At 40.0% G+C, this 23,827-nt stretch overlaps 1 protein-coding gene across 7 annotated transcripts in view; it reads left to right on the plus strand.

The window, feature by feature from the left end:
* The window catches only part of PHF20 (PHD finger protein 20), a 125,172-nt gene that overhangs the window by 77,881 nt on the left and 23,464 nt on the right, over window positions 1-23,827 (plus strand). For 6 of the 7 annotated variants that reach the window (XM_079128138.1, XM_079128142.1, XM_079128141.1 and 3 more), the window contains 4 exons: window positions 11,946-12,224; window positions 20,542-20,640; window positions 22,000-22,164; window positions 22,735-22,913. In XM_079128138.1, coding sequence (XP_078984264.1) covers window positions 11,946-12,224; window positions 20,542-20,640; window positions 22,000-22,164; window positions 22,735-22,913 — 722 coding nt within the window. The remainder of the gene's footprint in view (window positions 1-11,945; window positions 12,225-20,541; window positions 20,641-21,999; window positions 22,165-22,734; window positions 22,914-23,827) is intronic. The other variant, XM_079128140.1, reaches the window with a different exon arrangement.

Consider the following 23,827-nt stretch of genomic DNA (forward strand, 5'->3'; position numbering starts at 1 on the left):
GCCTTAGCCTCCTCAGTAATTGGAATATGCCACCACACCCAGCTATGTTCATTATTTTTGAGAAAACAATGAAAGATTCTGCTTAATCTTGATTATTAAGTGAAATTTGATTTTTCACAGGCAAGATGTTCATTGAGGAAGACCAGGTCCTTATATTCACACATACTTGTTTTTAATGAGTTTTTATAACTTTTAGTCTCTGAGTTAAGGCAATTAGGCCCTGTGTTTAAAATTTTTTAAATCAAAAGTCAATTTCCCTTTTTCCCCCTATAAATTTCAGCATATGCAAGGAAAAATTAAAACCAAGCAAAAGAGAATGAAAAGTTCTCCCTTATGTAGTCCCATTTATTATCTCTTCATATATTATGGAACTAGAAATTGAACCCAGGGGCACTCTACTACTAAGCTACATCCCCCGGCCCTTTAAGTTTTTATTTTGAGACAGGGTCTTGATGAATTGCCCAGACTGTCCTTGAACTTGTCATCATCCTGCCTCAGCAGTTGTTGGGATTACTAGCATGTGCCACTGTACCCAGCAGTAGCCCTGTTTTCTTGAAGGAAACATGTTACAACTTGGTGTTTGGTTCCATCCTTCTAGATATGGTCTGTGCATATAAACCATATATAATACACATGGCTTTAAAAAAAAAAAAAGAATGGGATCATATTATTATATTCAGTGACTTGCCATTTTCATATATGGTATTTTCCCACATCAGTTCCTGTCTCTTTCACAATGACATGGTTTATTTCGTTATATGGATGAACAAAGTTTATGTAACTAGCCTCTGCTTAAAGTCATTAGTTATTTCTAAGTTTTCACTATTAATTAATTCTCCCAGTTTTATAGACAAAGAGCCTAATATGTGGCAAAAAGAAGTGAACTAGACAGTTGCACATTTCCCACTTGATTGGTAATGCTGAACCTCTAACTCCTATCTTCTGTCTGGGTGTCTCATTCCATCTAATGGGTGCTATTACATCAAGAGGAATTACTGCCTTTAGCATCTTTACATACATGATACAGAACTCCCATGAGGGCTTGTTAGAGCAGTGTGTACATTTAGACTGAGAGGCGGAGAGGTCAGCTAGGTTTGAAGGGCAGTGTGTGCTGCACATTATGTGGGGTACTCCAGGACAGACTGGCACCCTCAGAATTCTTTAATTTGAGGGAGAAATGTATTGATTTAGGAGTAGTGGTGTTCTTGTGTTTCTTTGGAAAAAAAGCTTGGTGGTAAATAGAAGAGGATTCAGAAAGATTGCTGTAGGAGAGGCTGTTGCTGAGAATCATTTACCAGGAATGTATTATGTAAGTGAGCAGGAAATGGGGCAGGATCTTCCGCAGAACATCCAGCAAGGCCTCCCAGGGGCCTGAGTCACTGATTAGTGATCACTGCCCCAAGCTGCTGCTAAAACCTTGGTATTTCTAAACTGAGGTGGAGTCACTTACTGAGAAATTGGTGTGAAGGAGGCTTTTGGGCAGCAGGAGAAGGAGCTGGTGAAGGCAACACAGAGTTGAAGAGCTGAAGAGGCAGCTGGCTGCTCCAAACCCAGCTCTGGCAGTGGGACAGCTCTGCCATCTTGTGGAATGAATGCTCAGTAATTTTATTTTATTTTTAGGTGGGGGCCAAATGCATTCTTTGGGAGAGCATTGAAATATTCACCAGAACTGTGGGTTGTAGGATTGATTTCCTTTCATCCAGCTATTTTGTGACTTCAAAGTATTTTTCTTAAGTCTATATGCATGTGTATATATATACACATGCACACATGCTACATATATGTGTATACATATGTAATACATAGTACATATGATATATATTTCATGTTTATGTGGATATTTATATATGAATGAGATCTACATCTCATTCATGAGATTTACATCTATGTAAATATATATACTCACATATTTTATACATATATACATACATTTTATACGTACACGTATAATTTTGGGGTGGTATTAGGGATTGAACTCAAGGGCACTTGACCGCTCAGCCCCAGCCCCAGCCCTATTTTTTGTATTTTATTTAGAGATGGGGTCTCACTGTTGCTTAGCACCTCATCGTTGCTGAGGCTATCTTTGAACTCACGATTCTCCTGTCTCATCCCCCCATCCGCTGGGATTATAGGTGTGTGCCACTGCTTCTGACTACACATATATTTTATACATATGTACATATATGAATATATCTATATGTATATGTATGATATACATAGACACCAGTAAAAGGGACAAACAGATATGTGTGTATCCTGACAGAATGCACTTGCAAAGGGTAAGGATATATTATGGATACACACACACAAACACACATACACACACACTTTGATTATAGTATTAAATTATTACTTGCATAAGATAGTATCAGAATTTTCCATTGTAAAACTCTTATTTTCCCCTTTATAGTGAATTTCTTGTGAGAAGATACCTTAATACTACGTAAATGTCTTGTTTCCTTACCAAACTTTCAGCCACTATTTTTGTATTTGCTAGTATTTCTTGCTTGAAGCCTTTTTTACTCCGGTGGGTGCCAAATAGTGGTTTCTAACTCTTGTCATTCCTTCTGTATTTACTAATTTCTGTCATAGGTAGGAACTTTCTTTCCTTTATCCATTCTTTCTCTACCTTACTTATTTATGTCTGCATGGGTTCATTGGTTCTTTTGTTTTATGTTTATAATCTGTTCCTATCATTTTAAAAAATATCCATATTGTTCCAGATTTGGCCAGTGGGAGCCATTCAAATGGGTTTCTATGTCTTTGTCATTCTGTGAGCACTTTCTTATTTTCTGGCATATTAATGTGTTCCAAGCTTATCTTGTACTTAACTAACTCTACATTTAGCCATTTCTCCAAGAAGTTCTGATTAATTTGAAGTGGAAAATTGTATTGAAGAACCCAAGTTATCTGAGTGCTAGGTTTGCTCATCGCTCCTGAAATATGTAGAGAAAATGTGGAAGTTCTTTATCACCTGTCCCTCTTTCCTGAACCCATCTCTAAAAGAGACTACTGTCAATAGGTTAACGTCTATCCAGGTTTCTTTCCAGTGCCTTTTCTTTTTCAGTTTTCTTTTCTTTTTCCTACTTTTTGGTACTGGGGATTGAATCTAGGGGTACTATACCACTGAGCTACATCCCTAGCCCTTCTGTTTTAAATTTTGAGATAGGGTTTCACTAAATTGCTGAAGCTAGCCTCAAACTTGTGGTCCTCCTGCCTCAGCCTCCCTAATAACTGGGATTATAGGTGTGTATCACTCCACTGGGCTTCAATGCTTTCTTTCTTTCTTTCTTTCTTTCTTTCTTTCTTTCTTTCTTTCTTTCTTTCTTTCTTTCTTTCTTTCTTTTTCATGGATTGGAGACTATGTTCTTTTTTAAAAATTTTATTGGTTCTTTTCAGTTTTATATGAATGTAGAATCTGTTTTGATATAATTATACAAGCACAGAATATATCTTATTCTAATTAGGACCCCAGTCTTATGGATGTACACAATGGTGACATTCACTGTACAAACATCTTGTTTTCATTTTTTCACCTGTAATCATAAATGGAGTCATTCCATATATACTGGTAACTTCTGTTTTCACTTAACAATATACCTTGGTTATTTGTATCATTTTTTTAAGGGTTTGTTAGAATTACATAATACAGGTTGGGTGTGGGAGTGCACGCCTATTATCCCAGCAACTCAGGAGCCTGAGGCAGTAGGATCACAAGTTTGAGGCCAGCCTCAGCAATTTAGCATGATCCCCAGAAACTTAGCAAGACCTTGTCTCAAAATAAAAAACCTTTAAAAAGAGGTGGGAATTTAGCTCAGTGGTAAAGTGCCCCTGTATTTAACCTCAGTACCAGTTTTTTTAAAACATAATATAGAGTTGCCGTAATTTGTTTAACCGCTCCTCCACTTGTGAAAATTTTGGTTATTTTTCTGTTCTGAGCATTTGACCAGACTTGTAACTATTTAAATCTGTTTGTGTTTTCCTTTGATTGCTTTTTGTTGCTTTGAAGCTAAGAAAATTATTCCTTCACAGACATGAAAAATATATCAGTCATTGTCGTTTTTGAAGTATTTGTCAAAAGGTATTAAACTGCTGGACCCTATGGTATTATTGCTGACAAGAATATCAACTATATGAGGCAGCACAAGACAATGAGAAGTGGCCCTTTCTTCTGGCTGGAGAAGTGACAGATAGCAGGATCCAGGAGCCAGATGCTAAGTGCTAATGATGAGGTGCAGCAGATAGTCGTTTGTGCCAGGAGTAGATGGCACGTGGTCTCTGAGAGCCAGGGCCATCTGGATGCCTTCCTGTTTTTGGAATGAGCTGGGTCTAGATGGAAATGAAGCCTGGCTGAGCCAGGGAGAAATGGCAGGGAGAGGGCCTATTACAAGTGAGGTATGAGCTATGAGAGAGTGAAGCAGTCATTGCAGCCTGCAGTTGGCTGGATAGGAACTGAGGCCTTACTTTGAAATGACAATAGATGAGGTTGAGAACAGGATGACACTTAGATTGACATGGGCAAGGAATATGGCCCAACTAATTCTGTCATCAGAGTCATCTAATTGTGAAGTTTGGAGACAACTAATGGCAATGGGCATTCAACAAAAGTATTAAGCAGGACTTCTACAGAAAACATATTTGAAAGCTTTTTTTTTTTTTTTTTAAAGTATGAAATAATATATACTATTATAAAAGGAAAAGTATAAAGAATCACCCAAGTATATAGAAAACAAGTGGGCTGTTGATCTCACTGTTATCAAATACTGTGTAACAATAATTTTATAGTGGTTTAAAACAACACTTTTTCTCACAATTTCTATAGGTGAGAAGGTCAAGAGCAGCATGGTCCTCTGCACTCTAACTATCGAAGTGTTGAACTGGGCTGCATTCTTATCTGAAAACCTGCTGGGGTAAAGGATCCAGACCTGTATGGTTGTTGGCAGCATTCAATTCCTTGCAGGCTGGCAGACCAAGGGCCTTCGTTTTTTTCCTGGCCCTCTAAGATCTTTCCTTGTGGTCCTCTCTGCAGAGCTCACAACCTAACTTGTTTCTGTAAACTAGCAAAGGAGAATGTCTACTCATAAGACAGACATTATAGTCTTTTGTAACATAATCACAGAAGTGACGTATTGTCACTTTTGTCATATTCTATTAGAAGTTATAGGTGCTGGGGTGGGCAGTGGGAATGGGAAGGACAGTAGAATGAGACAGACATTATTACCATATATACATGTATGATAACACTACTGGTGTCTGGGAGAGAGCTCTGTGCTATCTTGTTTCATCCCAATAAAGATCTGTTAAACATACAGAAGAGGCTAGGCAGGGTGGTGTAAGCCTATAATCCCAGCAACTTGGGAGGCTTTGGCAGGAGGATCACAAGTTCAAGGGCAGCCTCAGCTACTTACCTAGGCCTTGTCTCAAAATTAAAAAAAAAAAAGAAAAAAAGAAAAAAAGAAAGGCTGGGGATGTGACTCAGAGGTTAAACACCCCTGGGTTCAGTTCCTAGCACCAAAATCGAAACAAAACAAAACAAAAACATGCAGAAGAGCACAGAGCATCTAAATGGTATTATCAATAACTACTTGGAAATAGAGAGTTCTGTACTGCTTTCTGAAATGGGAATAAATTGGTTTTAGTAATTTACCCTTTACTTAAAAAAAATTCTATTATGCTTTGATTTTGATCCAGCCTTCCTTAAAGACTTAATTTATGAATCTTTTGTCCTCTGTGTCCTAGTAATCTCCCATCTTGACAAGGACCATAATATCCCAGGAGTGAATGATGTCACTTAACTGGTGCCATCAGTGACATATGTTCCAAATGAACTCTCTTCCCTTTGGGGAATACCCACTGTGTGTGAGACTTGGGCCTTGGTAGACTGGTTCCGCAGGCTGGTCCCAGTGGCTCACCTAGCTTCTCGTCTGTTTGATACTGGGGATTGAACCTAGGCAGTTACGCATGCTTGGTATATGCTCCATCACTGAACTGTGCCCCCAGCCCCCCTTCCTGGTTTCCTGACCATGTTTTCATCACCATGTTTCTCTACTCAGAGGAGCACTGTTCTGGGGAGAAGTAAAATATAATATAAAGGAAATGGTGATTCTTTCTACTAGGAAAATAATGTGACTACTATATTAGAAAACATGGAAAAGTACAAAAAAACTGATTTTTTAAAAAAGATTTCTTGTCCCATAACAAAAAAGTTTCCATTGTTTAACTTCTTATTATTCTAGGAAATAATAGGTACCATATTTTGTATGTTGTATATAATTTTATATTTTGCTTATAATATGTCTTATGAGTTTTTTTTAGCATAGTTATGCTGAATATAGTCTATTATTTTCATTTGTAAATTATTGGTGGGGGCGTACTGGGGATTGAATCCAGGGGTGTTTAACCACTGAGCTGCGTTACCAGCTTTTTTATTTTTTATTTTTTATTTTGAGATGGTCTCACTAAGTTGCTTAGGACCTCACTAAGTTTCTGAGATTGGCTACAAACTTTGAATCCTCCTGCCTCAGCCTCCCAGGTTGCTAGGTTACAAGTGTGCACCACTGTGCCTACTGGAATTTTTTTTTTTTGTACCGGGGATTGAACCCAGGGACACTTAACCTCTGAGCCACATCCCCAGCCTTTTTAATTTTTAATTTAGAGACAGGTTCTTGCTTTGTTGCTTAGAGCTTCACTAAGTTGCTGAGGCTGGCTTTGAACTTGAGATCCTCCTATCTCAGCATCCTGAGCTGCTGGGATTACAAGCATGCATGCATCACCATGTCCTGCTGTAAAATACTTTTGATGGTTGTATCATTTTACTATTCCTTTTGTTTTAGTTAATTGCCATTAATACCTCATTTATTGATTAATAAAGTGGGTCAATTAGATGTTAGAATTTTGCAGATTGTGCTTCAGCTATATTTCTCACTGGCTGAGATTATGCATAAATTTGTTTTAAGGAAGCAACTATGAGGTCAGTGACGAGGATGACAATTATTGTTGAAATAACTTGTTGTAGTTAATAATGGGTTTTCTCTTGGAAACATGTAGGAACCTTGTGAAATTAGTATTATTCTTATGCAATTGGTTAAGTCCCTTATTTGATGTAGTAATAATCTAAGATTAAAGTTGTAAGAATGGAGCACATTCCCCTTTTCAGCTTTTCAGAATCAGCTGTTGTACAAATAGAAAGGGAGAAATGCTACAAGATTTATTTTCCATGAAGAACTTAGGGAAATTCAGGGAAGGCAGGGCAGATTGTTCTGCACAGGGACCAAGGGGAAAGCATTATGCAGGCAGGTGGCATTAGAAGGCTGAGCAGGACTCAGTTTGTGTGTGGAAGGGGTGGCCACAGAGGCAGCCACTTGGCCTAACTGGCTGAGCCAGGAGCCTTCATTGTGCACAGAGAGCTCTTTTTGGTGGGAGTATATCTCTAAAAATGTTAGCTTTTTCGTATCTCTAAAAATATTAGGTTTAGAAATAAAACAGTTCAGTTTGTAAGAACTTAGAAAGGAACAATTGCTAAATCTTGGGGCATTTATATATCTTTTTTTTTCCTGGTTGTTTTCATTTAATACATCCTTAAACACTTACCTCATCATTAAAAATTTAACATGAACAGGGCTGGGGTTGTGGCTCAGTGGTAGAGCGCTTGCCTAGCGTGTGTGAGGCACTTGGTTCAATTCTCAGCATTGCATTTAAATAATAATTAAAAAAAGGTCCATTGACAACTAAAAAAAAAAAAAATTTAGCTTGGACCAGGTACGGTGGCATATGTCTGTAATCATAGCAGCTCAGGAGCCTGAGGCAGGAGGATTTTGAGTTCAAAGCCAGCCCAGCAAAAGCGAGGTCTTAAGCAACTCAGTGAGACCCTGTCTCTGAATAAAATACAAAAACAGGGCTGGGGATGTGGCTCGGTGGTTGAGTGCCCCTGAATTCAATCCCCAGTACTCTCCCCTCAAAACAAAATTTAGCATGAACATTTTATTCCTATCTTATATTTTTATCTACTTTTTGATTGTGGTTGTGAAATTATAGTTGATGAAAGATTCTGACACAGGCTGTTACCCATAGCTGATTTGTAGCCTGTTTGCTGCCCACTTTATCTAATGCTCATGTTAATTGTTTTTCTAATGGTCTAGTATAGGTTATCATCATGCTTAGGAGCAGAAGGTTTTGTGTATCAGTGAAATATATGTCACCAAGATAATTTTGGGGGGGAGTCTGACTTCCTAAACTTCCATGGTTAAATACTCATAATGTTCAAATCTTTCTTCTTTTGATGTTTACTTCTTCGCATAAAATGTAGCAGCTCACTGAGTGAAAGGAGTTCTTTCTTTGTCCAAGTGCTTTCTGTTAGTGACAACTGGCAGTGTCTTTTCACTGGGGAGTTTCTGTGCCCACCTGAGCTTTTGTGACCCTGGCACTACCCCTTATCTGAGTGGCAATCTTGCTCTACTGGAAATAGAGTTGTCCCACCTTGTGCTTTATGCACAAGAATGAGGAGATCCGCCCCTCCGCCCCCCCCCCCCCCAGGAGTTTTCATCCTGCTCAACTAACCTTATTTCCTCTTGAGAGGCTTGCTGAATGGGTAGATGATCAGATAGTCTTTTCTTCCTTTCAGTAGATAGCCCACATCTCTGTTGAAATCTATTTTTGGAGGAGGAGGAGATGTATTAGGACATTGGTAGTCTGCATATATGAAGTTGAATTGACTCAGGAACTGTCGAGAGTATAGAATGGTTAATGTTAGTGTGAAGGCTGTTCTGAAGGCTTTCCTCAGCCTCTGAACATCTTTTTCAACGTGTATTTGGATTTTTTCCCCTTACTTTTATTTTTCTCCACAGGCCAAGCACTGAACTCAGGGCCTTGTATGTGCTAGGCAAGTGCTGTGGCACTGAGCTAAATTCCCAATTCTTTTCAACCACTTTGATAAAGAATACATAGGTTGATAGGATGAGGTAGCTTACGCCTGTGTCTGGCAATTCAGCAGGCTGAGGCAGGAGGCTCACAAGTTTGTGGCCAACCTGGGCAATTTATCAAGACCTTCAACAATTTAGTGAGACTCTGCAATGTAACAAGACCCTATCTCAAAATGAATAAAGGGCTGGGGATATAGTCCAGTGGTAAAGTGCTAGGGGTTCAATACCCAGTATTAAAAAAAAAAAAGAAAGAAAGAAAGAAAAGAAAAACATAGGTTTATAGAATCAAAAATTAGAAAGTTTTTAGACTAAAATTATCAGATGGAGTTTATTAGGGATACATGTAATTTCCAGCATGTTGCTTTATAAAGGGTAGAGCTGGGATGGAAAACTGGGCTGTTTGTTTCACACCACACTGCCTGTGGCACAAGTATGCAGTGAGGTGGAGGGTGGTGACCGTGTCTGCTTATAAGCAGGTAAATTCCTAAAAACGATTTATGACTCCCATTTGTTTTTAAGTCCAAAATAATATTGTATGGTAATATTAGCTAATAATTATTGAGCTCTTACTATATGCCAGGCAGTTTTCTAGGCTCTTTGCCTGTAATTTATTTAATTCTCATAACTCAGTAAAGTAGTCCCCATTATCATGTGTACCTGTACATGAGGAAACTGAGGCAAGGGTAGTAAATAGAGGAGCCAGAATTTGAAACAGTCCGTTCAACTGCAGAGTGCACATCTGGAGCTGCTGTGCTGTGTTTGCCTTGTGGAGATGGCCGGTATGTATACAGAAGGGTGCAGAGTTTTTAATAATTCTTCATGGAACTGGTTCAAATTCCTTACTATTTTTAACTTCTGTATTATCTTTAAAATTCAAACATGCTTTTTTTTAATTTTTAAAGTTTTAATTGTAGATGGACACAATACCTTTGTTTATTTTGTGTTTTTACGTCGTGCTGGAGATCAAATGTAGAGCCCCATGCATGCTAGGCAAGCGCTCTACCACTGAACCACAACCCCAGCCCCCAAACATATTTGTTTTTTATGTTCTTTTTCATTATAAACAACTTTATCACACATTAGGGCTTCAAAGAAGTCCAGGAATGGTTGGGGTTACCGTACCTGGACTTGACCACTGTTACCCTCAAATAGTTACAGGCAGTGTTGATACATTTTGACCTTGGATCTTATCTTTGTTCATGAAGTGGTAAATGGAGTTATCTACAATGGTTTTTGAGGTCTGTCATATAGAAAAGGGATTATTAGGGTTAAGCCATCTGGAGTAGCTAGTATTGAAACTTTTTGACTTACAGAAATGGCAAGTTTATAGGTTCAACCTGGTAGGACTAAGAGAAGGAAATTGCAGAGAAACCTTTGGTTTTTAAAAAAGATATTTAGGTCAGGTGTGGTGGTGCACACCTGTAGTCCCAGTGGCTCTGGAGACTGAGTTGGGAGGTCCACAAGTTCAAAGCCAGCTTCAGAAGGCAGGGCTGGGGTTTTAGCTCAGTGGTAGAGCACTTGCCTGGCATGTGTGAGGCACTGGTTCAATCCTCAGCACCACATAAAAGTGAATAAATAAAATAAAGGTATTATATTCATCTACATCTAAAAAAATTACTTAAAAAAAAAACTTAGTGATACCCTGTTTCAAAAAAAATAAATAAAAAGGGGGGGAGGGTGGGGGGTGTTGCTCAATGGTTAAGCACCCTGGGTTTAATCCCCAGTATCCAAAAAAAAGGAAATTTAGAATATGTTAGCGATTTGAGCTTTTATCTTCTCTGACATGTTTTTCCCATATAATTATTTATCTGAAAAGCATGCATTACTTCATATCACTTTTTCTTTTTTTAACCTGTAAACCAATGGACTGAAATCTCTATCTTTTATCATAGATAGAAAGTGATTTTAAGACATTCTTCTTTGGAGGGTGTGTGTGTGTATAATTTTTTATTTAAATTTTTATGTAACAGCATCCATCAGATCATCAAACCTAATTTTTAAATGTAGATTATAATTGAGTTTAAGATTTTTTAAAAAAATTTCTTCTGATTCTAATATGATACTTGCAAAAGTAATCATAACACTTAACCAGATGTTATTTATCTTGTGTTACCTGCTTTTAATGGAAGTTATGTCATTACCTTTAGGAAAAATTGGATTTACCCAAGAAAGGTCCACTAAGGATATTCTTGGATGACCCTGTCTATAGAGGAGTAGTGACTTGAGTTTAAGGTGACTGTTCTTCCTGGGGTGAGGGTGTTGTGAAGGGAATTTTCAGTGAACAGTTCTAACATACATGAGGACCCTGTGACAACTCTATTTACATTTTGTCATTGGTACATAAAAGACAGTTACTTTCTATCTATTTAGTTTTATTTTGGGGGGGGGGTCAAACTTTTATTCTCTTTGAATTTGATTATTGAGTCCTTCGAATTCTTCTCCTGTCCTCCTGCTCCATTGATTTGGTTGCTTTTTTTTTTCTTCTTCTTCTTGCATTCTGTGGGCTTTTTTCATCCAACAAAATACTTGCTACAACAAAGCATATGGTGAAATTTCAAAGGCTCAATACTAAAACCCTTGTAACAGTTACACTTTCCTTATGCAGACACTTGTAGATTTCTGTAGGTTTCATAAAGAGATCCTGTAGAATGTTCCCTAGTTCTGTCTACTTGATGGGTATAGGGTGCAGCGAATATCAATCTAGTCCAACTCACAAGCAACAAGTGCTGACTTGAGGTCCCTGATTTTTCTTAGGATATTCCCCTGTTCTCTCCCCAAAATCAGTGAAATCCTGAGAACTTGTAAGTTGCTTAAAATGAGCATGTTAATCTCTTCTTTCTAAATACGAATCACAGTTTTTACCTGTGATTTTCTGCAAACAGTAATTTTGGGAGGTAATTGCTGTCTGCTTGATGTCTTGGGCTACATAATAAGTTTTACTTTCTATTGCCAGATGCTAATGCATGTTTTTTAATAACTAGGATAAACACAAAGGGATCTTTTGTTTTTGTTTTTGTTTTTTTCCAGTACCAAATACTTTTAAGAAAACAGATGATTTTGTGACATCTAATGCGCCAGCTGTCGACCTAGACCACAAGTTTAGATGCAAGGTTGTGGACTGTTTAAAATTTTTCCGCAAAGCGAAACTGTTGCATTATCACATGAAGTATTTCCATGGAATGGATAAATCGCTGGAGCCAGAAGAGAGCCCAGGGAAGAGACATGTCCAGACAAGGGGTTCTTCGACTTCTGACAAAGCCAGCCAGGAAGGCTTGACCAGGAAGCGAGTCTCTGCCAGTTCCCCAAGTAAGTATCTTGGTTCTGTGTTGTGCTGTGGTGGACCCTGCTGCAAAGGTCACTGTGTTTATGTTTGTGACACAGAAAGCAGGCATTAGGTTGGTTTGGTCTGGTTAATCCCACATGATTGAAAATGATGTGTTCCCCAGGCATTGTATCATGGAGCTATGGTCCTCCTGAAGGAAGCAGCAATACTTAACTCTCATTCTTGTCTCTGCCTCTTGCTGCCCAAGTTATCTTGAGAAAGTTACCTAGTCTCTGAAGGCCTTGGTGCTCCCAAGATGAGTGGGGACAGTTGAGCAAGGGAGCTCCTTCAGAAACCAGCAAGAGAACTCATGCCCAAAACAGCGTGAGTGTTAGCCTCCTCTCTTCTCCTCTCCTCCCCAAACCTGTCTCCCATCCCTGCCAGCAGGACAAAAGCACAAAAGAACTAAAAAGTGATATGTGATTCTGCTACTCAACAAATCCTCTTTCTTCTTAATTGCAGTTGAAGTTATTTTCAAAGAAAACTAACTTGTTTATTTTGTTTAAAAACCACAATGGTCCTAGTATGGAGCACCACAAAATCTCATTTCATATTTAATTATAGAGAACCATTTTGGAATTCTCTTCTGAAACATAAAAATTGAGAAATTATGTTTTTAGGGGAAATTTCAGAAAAAATAATGGATTTCTAATAAATTCTATGACCTCCCATCTTGTTTTCACTTGAAATTGTAATATCACTACATATCTTTTTGAATTGTAAAGGTTTTTCCATTCAGGTGTATAGATTTAAATGAAATGCGGAATTCCTAGCATCCAACAGCATCCCCAAGGAAATACATATTAAATGAAGATTCAGGACAGTAGGACAGAGCCATGCCATCTGAAGGTTATCTCTGGTCCTCTAAGATATCATTCAACAATCATGCTGGGAAGATATAACACATTCAGGCCAGTTTGGAGTTTCTTAGTCATGTGTGCTGTTATCTATCAGAAATTTGTAAGCCACGTGTATAAATTAAAAATTTCTAGTAACCACATTGTAAAACTGTGAAAAGAAGCCAGATGTGGTGGCACAAACCTGTAAACCCAGCAACTCGGGAGGCCAAGGCAGGAGGATCACAAGTTCAAGGCTAGCCTCAGCAACATAATGAGGCTCTCAACAACTTATGGTGACCTTATCTCAAAATAAACAAAAAGGTTGGAGATGTAACTCAGTGGTAAAGCACCCATGGGTTCAGTTGCCAGTTCTAAAAATAAATAAATAAACAGATGAATCAACAGATAGAAACAGATATTACTTTAAACAATATATCTTGATTCACTATATCCAAAATATGGTTATGTGCTATATAATGACATTTTGGTCAGTGACATACAACATAAGAGACAGTGGTCCCAAAAGAGTATATCGAGTAGTGATACAACCGTCTTTGTTTATGTAAGCACCCTCTGTGATGCTTGTACAGTGACTTAATTGCCTAATGTTGAATTTTCCAGAGTGTATCCCTGTCGTTAAGGGACATATGACTGTATTATCATTGTCATAATCAATATAAGTTACAAGTTCTATACTCTTTTTCTAGTACTAAACCTTTAGAGTCTAGTGTGTGTTTTATACTTAATGAACATCTCAAATTTAGACTAACCACATTTCAGATGCTCAGTAACTGCATTGGCTAGTGGATATTGAATTTATTGGACCGTACAGCTCTGTTACCCTCAGCTATAGGTGCTCTGGTTATGCACTTGGTTAGATCAAGCACTCAGCTAAAGGAGTTGCCCGAGGAAGACCAGCTGGCCAGGGGATACTAGGAAGAGAACCCTATGTGGGCTGAGGGCAGGGCACCAACTTAGTGACATACTAGAGTCTTCCTTGGGCCCCCATAGGGAATTGGATGTCTCTCAGAGAAGACCTGTAGAAGCCAGACTACAGTAGACTGAGGCCCAGTGTCAGTTATTCTTTTAAAACAAAGTCTGTCTTTCTGTTTGTGATGGTATGTCTGTAATCCCAGCCATTCAGGAGGCTGAGATAGGAGGATCACAAGTTCAAGGCTATCCTGGGCAACATAGTGAGATGTTGTCTCAAAAATAGAATTTAAAAAAGGACTGGAAGTAGCTGAGCAGTAGAGGGCTTGCCTAGCATGCATGAGGGCCTGGGTTTATCCCCAGTACCACTAAAAGGTGAGAAAAAAAAAAGGGTCTGCCTACAGCTACCCAAATTATCTTTCTTCTGTCCAGCTCAGACAGTCTCTGGAAAAGGAAAGTTGCTTTTTGAGCTTGGGATCAGAGTACTGGAGTTAGATTGCCTCAGGCTAAAATAGATCAACCTGTTCATTCAACAACAGTTTATTACCAGGCTCTGACCTGAACATTGCAAAAGAGACATAAATCTCCTTTTGCCTGGTGCTCATGATTATGGTTATTCTGGCACAAAGCAGCAAGGGACTTGTTCTGTTCTCAGGCTGTAATATCCTCTTGCCTGGTCACTACTTGCTGTCTTTGGGACCAAACACTTATTCCTTAGGGATGTTAATGTCTGTTACTAGCCAGTCCTGTTTTCTTGGGTGACCATTTTTATCTTTTAGGTGATTTTAGATCTCTCTGTTTTCGATAACTTGGTTAATTCTGGGGTCAGGCTTATTTCCTAGGAGTTAAGGGACCTGTCATTGAGATTTCCCCCCCTCACAAATACCACCTACAATATTTACCTGACCCAGATCTCACCTGAAGAAGCATCCAGCCTTCCTGCATGGGAGTCACTGGATGACTTGTTAAAAATACAGTTGTAAGTCGCTTAACTGCTGGTACACGTTCTGAAAAATGTGTCCTCAGACAATTTTGTAGTTGTGTGACTATCATAGGATATACTTATACAAACTCATCTGGGTTATGACATCACTAAGTGATAAAATCTTAAGTGGGGCTGGGGATAGCTCAGTTGGCAGAGTGCTTGCCTCACACGCACAAGGCCCTGGGTTCAATCCCCAGCACCACAAAAAAAAAAAAAGAAGTCTTAAGGGACCACTGTTGTATATGTAGCCTATTGCTGACATTCCAATTCAGTATTTCAGTGGTGCTAAATTTAGTTTAGTTTTGTTGTTTTGGTGGTGGTATTGGAGATTGAACTCAGGGCCTCACACATGCAAGGACTAGGTAGGTAATCTTACCACTGAGCCAGGTGCCAAGTCCTAAATGTACAATTTGTAATTTTTGTACTTTACCCAAATATAAAAAGAATACGTATTTAAAGACTGAGTCTTGCTCATTGACATTCAGATGTGACTTACCACTGAGCTGTATCCCTAGCCTCCCAACTTTTTTTTTTTTTTTTTTAAATGGGGCTAATGATTAAACCCAGGGATGCTCTACCACTCAGTTAGATTCCTGACCCTTTTTATTTTAATTTGTTGATATTTGGGGGTTGAACCCATAGGTGCTTTACCACTGGGCTGTATACAATGGCTGTATACCATTGATTATATCACTCATTGATAAGTTATTTAAGGATGGGATACTGCTTCTTCAGAGCATAGGTTTTGGAGTTGGGCATATAGGTCATGAGTCCCATTCGGTTCCTTTGACACAGTTGGACTCTGCAGGTCTCCTGAACTCTCTGTGCCTTTCTGTGTATAAACTTCCTGAGTTCTTATGATGAATCTATGAGCTAGTCTACTTATTGATCTTATTGCAAGGCCTTCCCCTTGTTCCAGGATTTCATTCATCTCAACCATATGTGGCTGAAGTTAGTGCATTTGTGTGAACTCTCTTGCTGGATTTCAAGAGCCTTGAGGGAAGAATTTTGTTGACTCACTGATAAGTTGTAGGCTCTGCAGAGCTGTGGATGGAGCCAGGACTCAGGGATTAGAAATGGCACGGAGGGAAGTGGAGATCACTGAAGTGTCAGAGCCAGTTGAAGTAGCAGAACTGGATGGAGTAATGAAGTAACATCTTGGCAGGACTAGGATGTAACACTGTAAAGGGTTGTTACCTACCCTAAACAACAGAGTCACCAGAACCAGGTTGTTCCAAAGCCTAGACTTGGCAGGTAGGAGGCCATAAAGGGACCCAGGAAAGTCATAATTGCCTGACCACCATGATGATAATCTTATCTTTGTGCTAGGACATAGTTCCCCTGTGTGTCCCTGTTCATGGTAATTGTCTGAAGAGAGATTTTGCACCTGAATGTGGGGTAGATGTTCCTGGCCATGTGCAGGTCCACTGTCTGGCTTTGGGATTCCTGGTTAACTGTATGTCCTTCACTGTCTTGGTTCATGTTGAGTAGCATGTGCAGGCTCCGAGTCAGCTCACCAAAGTTTGGAGCCAGCTTCTACCATTTGCTTGCTCTATGATCTTGGGAAAGAACTTGCTAAGTTTCACTTTCCTCATCTGTAAAATGGAAATAACTTTGTTATATTAAATGACCCAGCTTAAATTAAATATTTAGCACAGTTTCTAGCCTGTAATAAATTTAATAAGACATTAGCTCCTTGTCTCAGTGGAAACATTAGCTCAGGCAGAAATGAGTTCTAAATTCAGCCAACCTCTTAGGCTATAGGACCGCTTAGCCTAGGTAAGCCCTCACCATTTTGGAATACTGAAGAGAATTGAATGATTGATTTTCTGCTTTCTTGTAACACCTTGGATCTTATACATTATGTTTACCTGGCATTTTATTCTCTTTGATACTGCAGGATTCCTTTCAGTGGAGTTTTGAAAATCTCTGGGTAAACTGGGAATTTTTACCTATTGGCTTTTAAAAATAGCACCTGCTGTATACTCACCAGGGTGAGAGGGATGGTCAAATACAATAATGCTGTAGGAGATACTTTTGGGTCCTTTAAATTCCTATGTTTTAGCCTGTTTAAAGTATTCTTAGTAAAATTGGTCCATTTGGTAGCAGATGTGCCACACAGGTTACTCACCCACTGTCGGAGCTATAGCCTGGTCATTTCTATATCCCTCAGGTGGAAGATAGCATTTGTGCATCCAACAAGGACTACAGCCCTACCCTTATTATCAGGTGGACACAGAACTCATAGGCAGCTTGGTGACTATCCAAATATGTCTTCTGCCTGATTACTGAGATGTTCAGCAGTTACCATCAGACTGGCCATCCTGCTGTGATCTAGATGGGAAATTGAAACCTTGGCCACTAGTCCAGTGTCTGCCATGAGTCAGCAGGAGCTTCAAGATCATTGCCTGAGGAGTAGGCTCTCTAGAAAGGTCAGCCTTTGTTACATTGCTGGCTGTCAACCAGAGTGAATGTGCAAAGCATTCTGAGGATTCCTCAGTGTGGCTGCCTCATTATTTCCCAAGGGAACCTCTGTGGTAGGCATCTCCCCTCACCTTTCTCCCATCAGAACCTCCCTGGTGTGTCAGTTTGCTAATACTTGTGTAACCTAATAACGATGCTTTAAAATTTGAAAGAATAGAACCAGGTTACACCACAGGCTTCTAAGAAAGCCCTTATCTTTGGAGTGGAATTTCAGACAGTGTGGGGAGTTCAGGTGGAAGGATGTTTTAGGATGAGACTCTGATTCCAGGTATTCTGTTTGCTAATTCACAGGGATATGAAGTGTGTGTGGACTTGACTTTTGCTTAAGTGACAAATAGATACTTCTTCTGCTTAAGTGACAATAGTGCTTCTTGGGGATGGTGACTGTTTAAAAAAATGCATGCACACACACACACATACACACACACACACACACTCTTTTTATGCTGAATACTATTGTTTGACTATATAGCAAATACTCTATTTGGTTATGTGTTCTAGTGGATTTCTCTGATGGAGCCTGGGGATTCTAGGAGAACCAACAGGAGTAGAAAACACCCTGCAGAAATTTTTTTTTTATTGAGGGGTCTGGTCCCCTCAGTTTCTGGGTGGATAAGGTAGAGCATAAGAAGCAGTTCTTGAGAGTCTTTTGAGCCATCTCAGCAGTGAACACTGTTCCTGTGTGACTTCACTCAGCTCTCTTCACAAATCTGGTTTCCTCATTTCTCAAAGTGGTGATGCAGAACTGTATAACTGAGTCAGAGCCCTTTCATGTGGGGGAAGAAACACATAAACAGTGACAAGGGTTCATTTCTATTTTAGGAATACATAAAATGCTGTGAGAACACAGATGAAGCTTTTGCCTGTAGGATAGGAGCTGGAATGAAAGGAGGTGGCATTCAAGTTAGGCCTTGCTCTGGGTTGACTTGTGTCTCAGACTCTTCCCCACTCTTAGAATTCATATGTTAAGTCCTGTCCTCTAGTGTAATGGTATTTGGAGAGGGAACCTTTGGGAGGTAATTAAGTTTAGATGATGTTAAAAAGTGGGGCTAGCATCCTTCATGATGGGGTTAGCATCCTTTAAGAAAAATTCAGAGAGGGATGTTCCTTCCCTGTTTCATGTGGGGATGCAGCAAATCAGATTGGCCAACACCTAGAACTCTGGGAAATAAATGTCTGTTGTGGAAGCCACCCAGTCTGTTTCATTACAGCAGCCTGAGCTAAAAGCCCAGGCCCTCAGGGGTAAAGTTAAAGAGGAGCTTCCCCAGAAAGCAAGGGAAGAAGAACAATATTCTTGTGCTGGGACAGGCAGGGCAAAGGTTCAGAGGTCCCAAGGGGAATACGCTGATCATCTGTCCTGAAGGATATCCCTTCTGACTTTAGCCTTGGGTAATTCTGTCACTCACATGCCTCCTCTCCTGTCAGCCAGGCCTCGAGTTGAATACACAAATGTAGAGGGTCGAAGTAGATTGGTGTTTCCAAGTGAAGTTTCACAGTATACCAACTCTGATGTCTTGCAGAGGTCAGCTCAGGCTTCTTTGGTCTTTGGGTTTGTTTCTGCTAATCAGTTATATGACTTTGACTAAGTCAACTTATTTCTCTGAATTTTAGTTTTTGATTTAAAAATGAGTGTTTTTGAAAAATGGACAAAGTTCTTTTCTAGATTTCTCATTTGTTGGACTTTCTTCTTCAGTCTTAATGTATTTTAGCAGGAAAGCTGCCCAAAGACAGTCCTGTATGTTCCCTAGCCTATAGACCTCAGATATGCCAGCTAGCTGTAGCCCATTATTCCTCTCTGACAATTCCTGGGTACCTATCTGGGAAAGGGACTAGGGCTGCAGTGCTGATATGACCCTTGAGAGTCAGGTAGATCTTCTTTTAAATGTCTTTGAGACACAGGGCATGGTAGTGTGTTTCTGTAGTGTCAACTATCTGGGAAGATGAGGTGGGAGGAACATTTGAGCCCTGCCTGAGCACTGGTCATGGTGGTGCACAACTGTAAGCCTAGCAACTTGGGAGGCTGAGACAGTAGGAGCAGAAATTCAAAGCCAACCTCAGCAATTTAGTGAGACCCTGCGCAACCTGTCTCAGAATAAAAAACAAAAAGAACAGGGATTGTATCTCAGTGTTGCAATAGTCTTTTTATTTGTTTTTATTTTGAGAAAGGGTCTTGCTAAGTTGCTGAGGCTGGCCTTTAACTAGATTCTCCTGCCTAAGCCTCTGGGATTAAGGAATGTGCCACTGAGCTGAGCTTTTTTTGCATTTGTTTTGTTTTGTTTGTTTGTTTTTGTGCATACTGGCAAGAGCTCTGTTGCTGAGCTAAATCACTAGCTCTTATTTATTTATGTATTTATTTTTTTAAAGCTCCCTAAACGATTCCAGACAGGGTTGAGGAACAGTGATCCAAATAGGGTTGGCAAACTTTTCTGTAAAGGGACAGATAAGAATAGCCAGGTGTGGCAGCCCACACCTGTGATCGATCCTAGTGACTTGGGATGCTGAGACAGGAGGATCACATGTATAAGACCAGCCTGGGCAATTTAGCAAGACCCTGTCTCAATATGAGAAGGGCTGGGGATATAGTTGGATAATAAGTTTGATAATAGAACTTCGTCTAGCATAGGCTAGAGGCTGATATTTAATCCCAAGTACCAAGCAAATGGACTGTGGGAGGAATAGATAATACTTATTTTTAGCTTTGAAGACCCAAGGCCTCTGTCCTTGCTGCTTAACTCTGCTTTTGAAGCATGAAATCAGCCATAGGCAATATATAACAAACGAGCATGGCATGTTTCACCAAAACTCATTTACAATAGCAGCCAGCAGTTAGTTGTCTCCTGGCGTCTAGAGACCAAGTGATGGAAGAGTGACTCTGTCCTACAGCTACTATAGAGCCCTCAAGGGCAAGAAAGATGACCTCCCTGGCACAGCCAAGCCAAGAACTTAGTTCTGCATATTCTGTTTCTTCCCGCTGGATGTGCTTAATTATTTAAGGAAAGAATAAACATCCCTGTGCTGAAAAAACATTAAAATGCCAACACATAAACTTGTGTTTAATTGTAGCTGCAAAAGATAAGGAAAAGAACAAAGAGAAGAAATTCAAAGAGTTTGTGAGAGTGAAGCCAAAGAAGAAAAAGAAAAAGAAAAAGAAAACCAAACCTGGTAATTTTCCTGAGGGTTTCTTGGGTGTGAAGGGATGACTTCCTCCTGTGCTAGCCTGTGGACCTGCACTGAGGAGAGGAGGGACCAGCAGGCCTTTCCCTGGACTTGTGGACTGAGCCTAGCATGGATGCTGGTGGGGGTGGCCTGGGGTGGGGTACATTGCCAGGTCTTACAAGGCCCAACTGGCATTTTTTATTTTTCATTTATTTATTTATTTTTGGTACTAGGGATTGAACCCAGAGGTGCTTTACCACTGAGCTACATTTCCAGCCCTTTATATTTATTTATTTTTAATTTTGAGACAGGGTCTCACTAAGTTGCTGAAGCTGGCTTTGAATTTTTGATCCTCCTGCCTCAGCCTCCTGAGTTGCTGAGATATAGGCATGTACCACCATGACCAGCTCTGACTGGCATTTATGAAAGCCTCCCCACTAGCCTTATGGAGCAGTACACCTCCCTTCATAGGACCATATATACAGAAGCAACAAAGTCTGAGAGGATGTGTAGATGAATGACAGTTCACATATATCTTTCAAGAAAGAATTCATTCTTGAAATGTGTGGGTGTACCTCAACAAAAATGTTTAAGAAAGTCTATGTTAAACCTTGGCAGTTAAAGAGATGTCAGGTTTTATTTTCATTGTAGTTTTTTGGGTTTTTTTTTGGTACTGGTACAGGGGATTGAACTCAGGAATGCTTACTACTGAGCCACATCCCCAGCCCTTTTTATATTTTATTTAGAGACAAAGTCTTGCTGAATTGTTTAGGACCTTGCTAAATTGCTGAGGCAGGCTTTGAACTTGTAATCCTCCTGCGTTAGCCTCCTGAGCTGCTGGGATTACAGGCTGCCACCTTACCCTCCCCCGTTCATTGTAGTTTCTGACTTAGAAAACAATCTTACCAGAAACAGGGGAGGAAGATGATGGTGAAAAGGGAATATTTGGGTTTGGAGTTCTCAGAGGTAACTGGAAGTGTGAAATCCTAAATCTGCCCTCCATACGTTTTCTTGGTTGAATTGTTGTTAAACCTTTGAGCTATTAGAACAGCAGGCTTACTGGTTGGATGAGGTTGGTTTTGTAATACCCTAATGATGTCTGGGGTTGCCAGGTGTGGTGTTACACACCTGTAATCCTAGCAACATGGGAAGCCGAAGCAGGAGAATTGCAAGTCTGAGGCTAGCTTCAGCAACTTAGTGAGACCCTGTCTCAAAATAAAAATTAAAGAGAGTTGGGGATGTAACTCAGTTTTAAAAGTGTCCCTGGGTTCAATTCTGTGTACCAAAAAACAAACAAATAAAGTAATAATTAAAAAAAAAATGATGTCTGGAGTTGCTCATTTCTTTCTCATGCTGTTCTTCCAGAATGCCCCTGCAGTGAGGAGATAAGTGACACCTCCCAGGAACCTTCTCCACCCAAGGCATTTGCTGTCACCAGGTGTGGGTCCTCACACAAGCCTGGAGTCCATATGAGCCCTCAGCTCCATGGCTCAGAATCTGGAAACCACAAAGGGAAATTGAAAGCAGCTGGTAAGGGCGCTCACTGCTGACTTGATCATTTGTTAGAAAGTAGTACTTAGAACAGTGTCTGGCACAGAATAAGCATGTGGTAAATGTTAGCTTGATTATAGCTAATCGGGTACCAAGACTTACTGATTCTGATTCTGATTGTTCCTGGGATCTTCCCCTTCCTCTTTCCCCATTGTCTGCAGAACTTTAAAGGTGGCTGTGGACACAGCCTTATTCATCAGGGCTGGCTCCATGGGAAGATTGAGGGAAATTTTAGTTATGGACTATGTAGTTTATAAAGAATTGAAGCTAAAAAAAAAAAAGAATTGAAGCTCACTGACAGATCTGTGACCTCAAGCAGCCACTGACCTTGAGCTTCATGCTCTTTCAGTGAAATGAGGAAATGGATTTCAGTTCATTGCTAGGCAGCGTACTCCATTTGGACTAATGACAACCCCAAGGAACAGATTGATTGATTCCTGATTTCCCAGCCCTGGAGTAAGGTCATTTTCTATTCTGAACAAGCTAGGGTTTTATACATTTTATAACTATAATTTAAAATAGTGACTGTTGGTTTCCCTCACGTTCCAGAGGAGGATAATTTGAGTGAATCCTCTTCTGAGAGTTTTCTTTGGAGTGATGAGGAGTATGGCCAAGATGTCGATGTGACCACCAACCCAGATGAGGAACTCGATGGGGATGACCGCTATGATTTTGAGGTGGTCCGTTGTATCTGTGAAGTCCAGGAGGAAAACGACTTCATGATTCAGGTGGGTTGAGCTTCCAGAACACAGGTGTAGATGTAGAGAAGCACAGACTTGTCCTGGGAGAGAATGTTGAAGCTAGCAACAATGGGGAGTCATGTCAGAAGCCCCAGTTATGCAGTACTAACAGTGGACTGAGTTTGCCTTTGGGTTCAGCTTTCTGGTTATTCAGGCTGCCTTAAATGGCCCATTAATAGAATAAGAGAGGACTTGAGGAATCATAGCTCCAATTTATCATCTGCTGAAGGTATTTGAAGCCAATAAAGGGGAAGGGCCTTGGTCACACAGTGAGACGTTGGATAGCAAGGAACCAAGACCTGGGGTGACAATTTAACTTTCTTATGGACCCATCTTGTCTTTGAGGTAAATTTTCTTTGTGGTGTAAAGAAATGGAGGCTGGTTTTATAACATTTCTCTTTCCTATTGTTTTCCTGACATATCTTCATCATCTTTCTCTTTGGGATTGCCTGTGGGGTGGTACCTCTCTACCTGTCTTGGGGAGACCATCATTGATCCCTGGCCCCATTTGCTGACCATTCACTTGCTATTATAGTTATGGCAGAGGTGGCTGCTGTCTGGCTAACTCTGAGGGCCATCCTAAGTACTGTGGGTATATTGGCATTTGCCTGCCTGACCAGAAATACTGAGACATTGGTTAGCATCTTTTGGGAGCAAGTACAAACATTGTTGGGAAAATAGACAAGATCCTAGACCCAGAGGCAAAATTGTATCCAGGCTTAGGAGTCTAGAATTACATCTTCAGGGGCGTGGTCTAGCCTGTTTCTTCCTTCTTCCTGGGGTTGATTTGGTTCTTTTTAAAACCTTTTTGCTACTTGTTAATTTTCTTGGAAATTGCAAAGTGGTCACCCATGGTCCCTTCCCACTTTCCCCATTTTAACTTTTTGTGTTCAAGAGACTAG

This window comes from Sciurus vulgaris (genome assembly GCF_902686455.1).
Source record: "Sciurus vulgaris genome assembly, chromosome: 2".
NCBI lineage: Eukaryota > Metazoa > Chordata > Mammalia > Rodentia > Sciuridae > Sciurus > Sciurus vulgaris.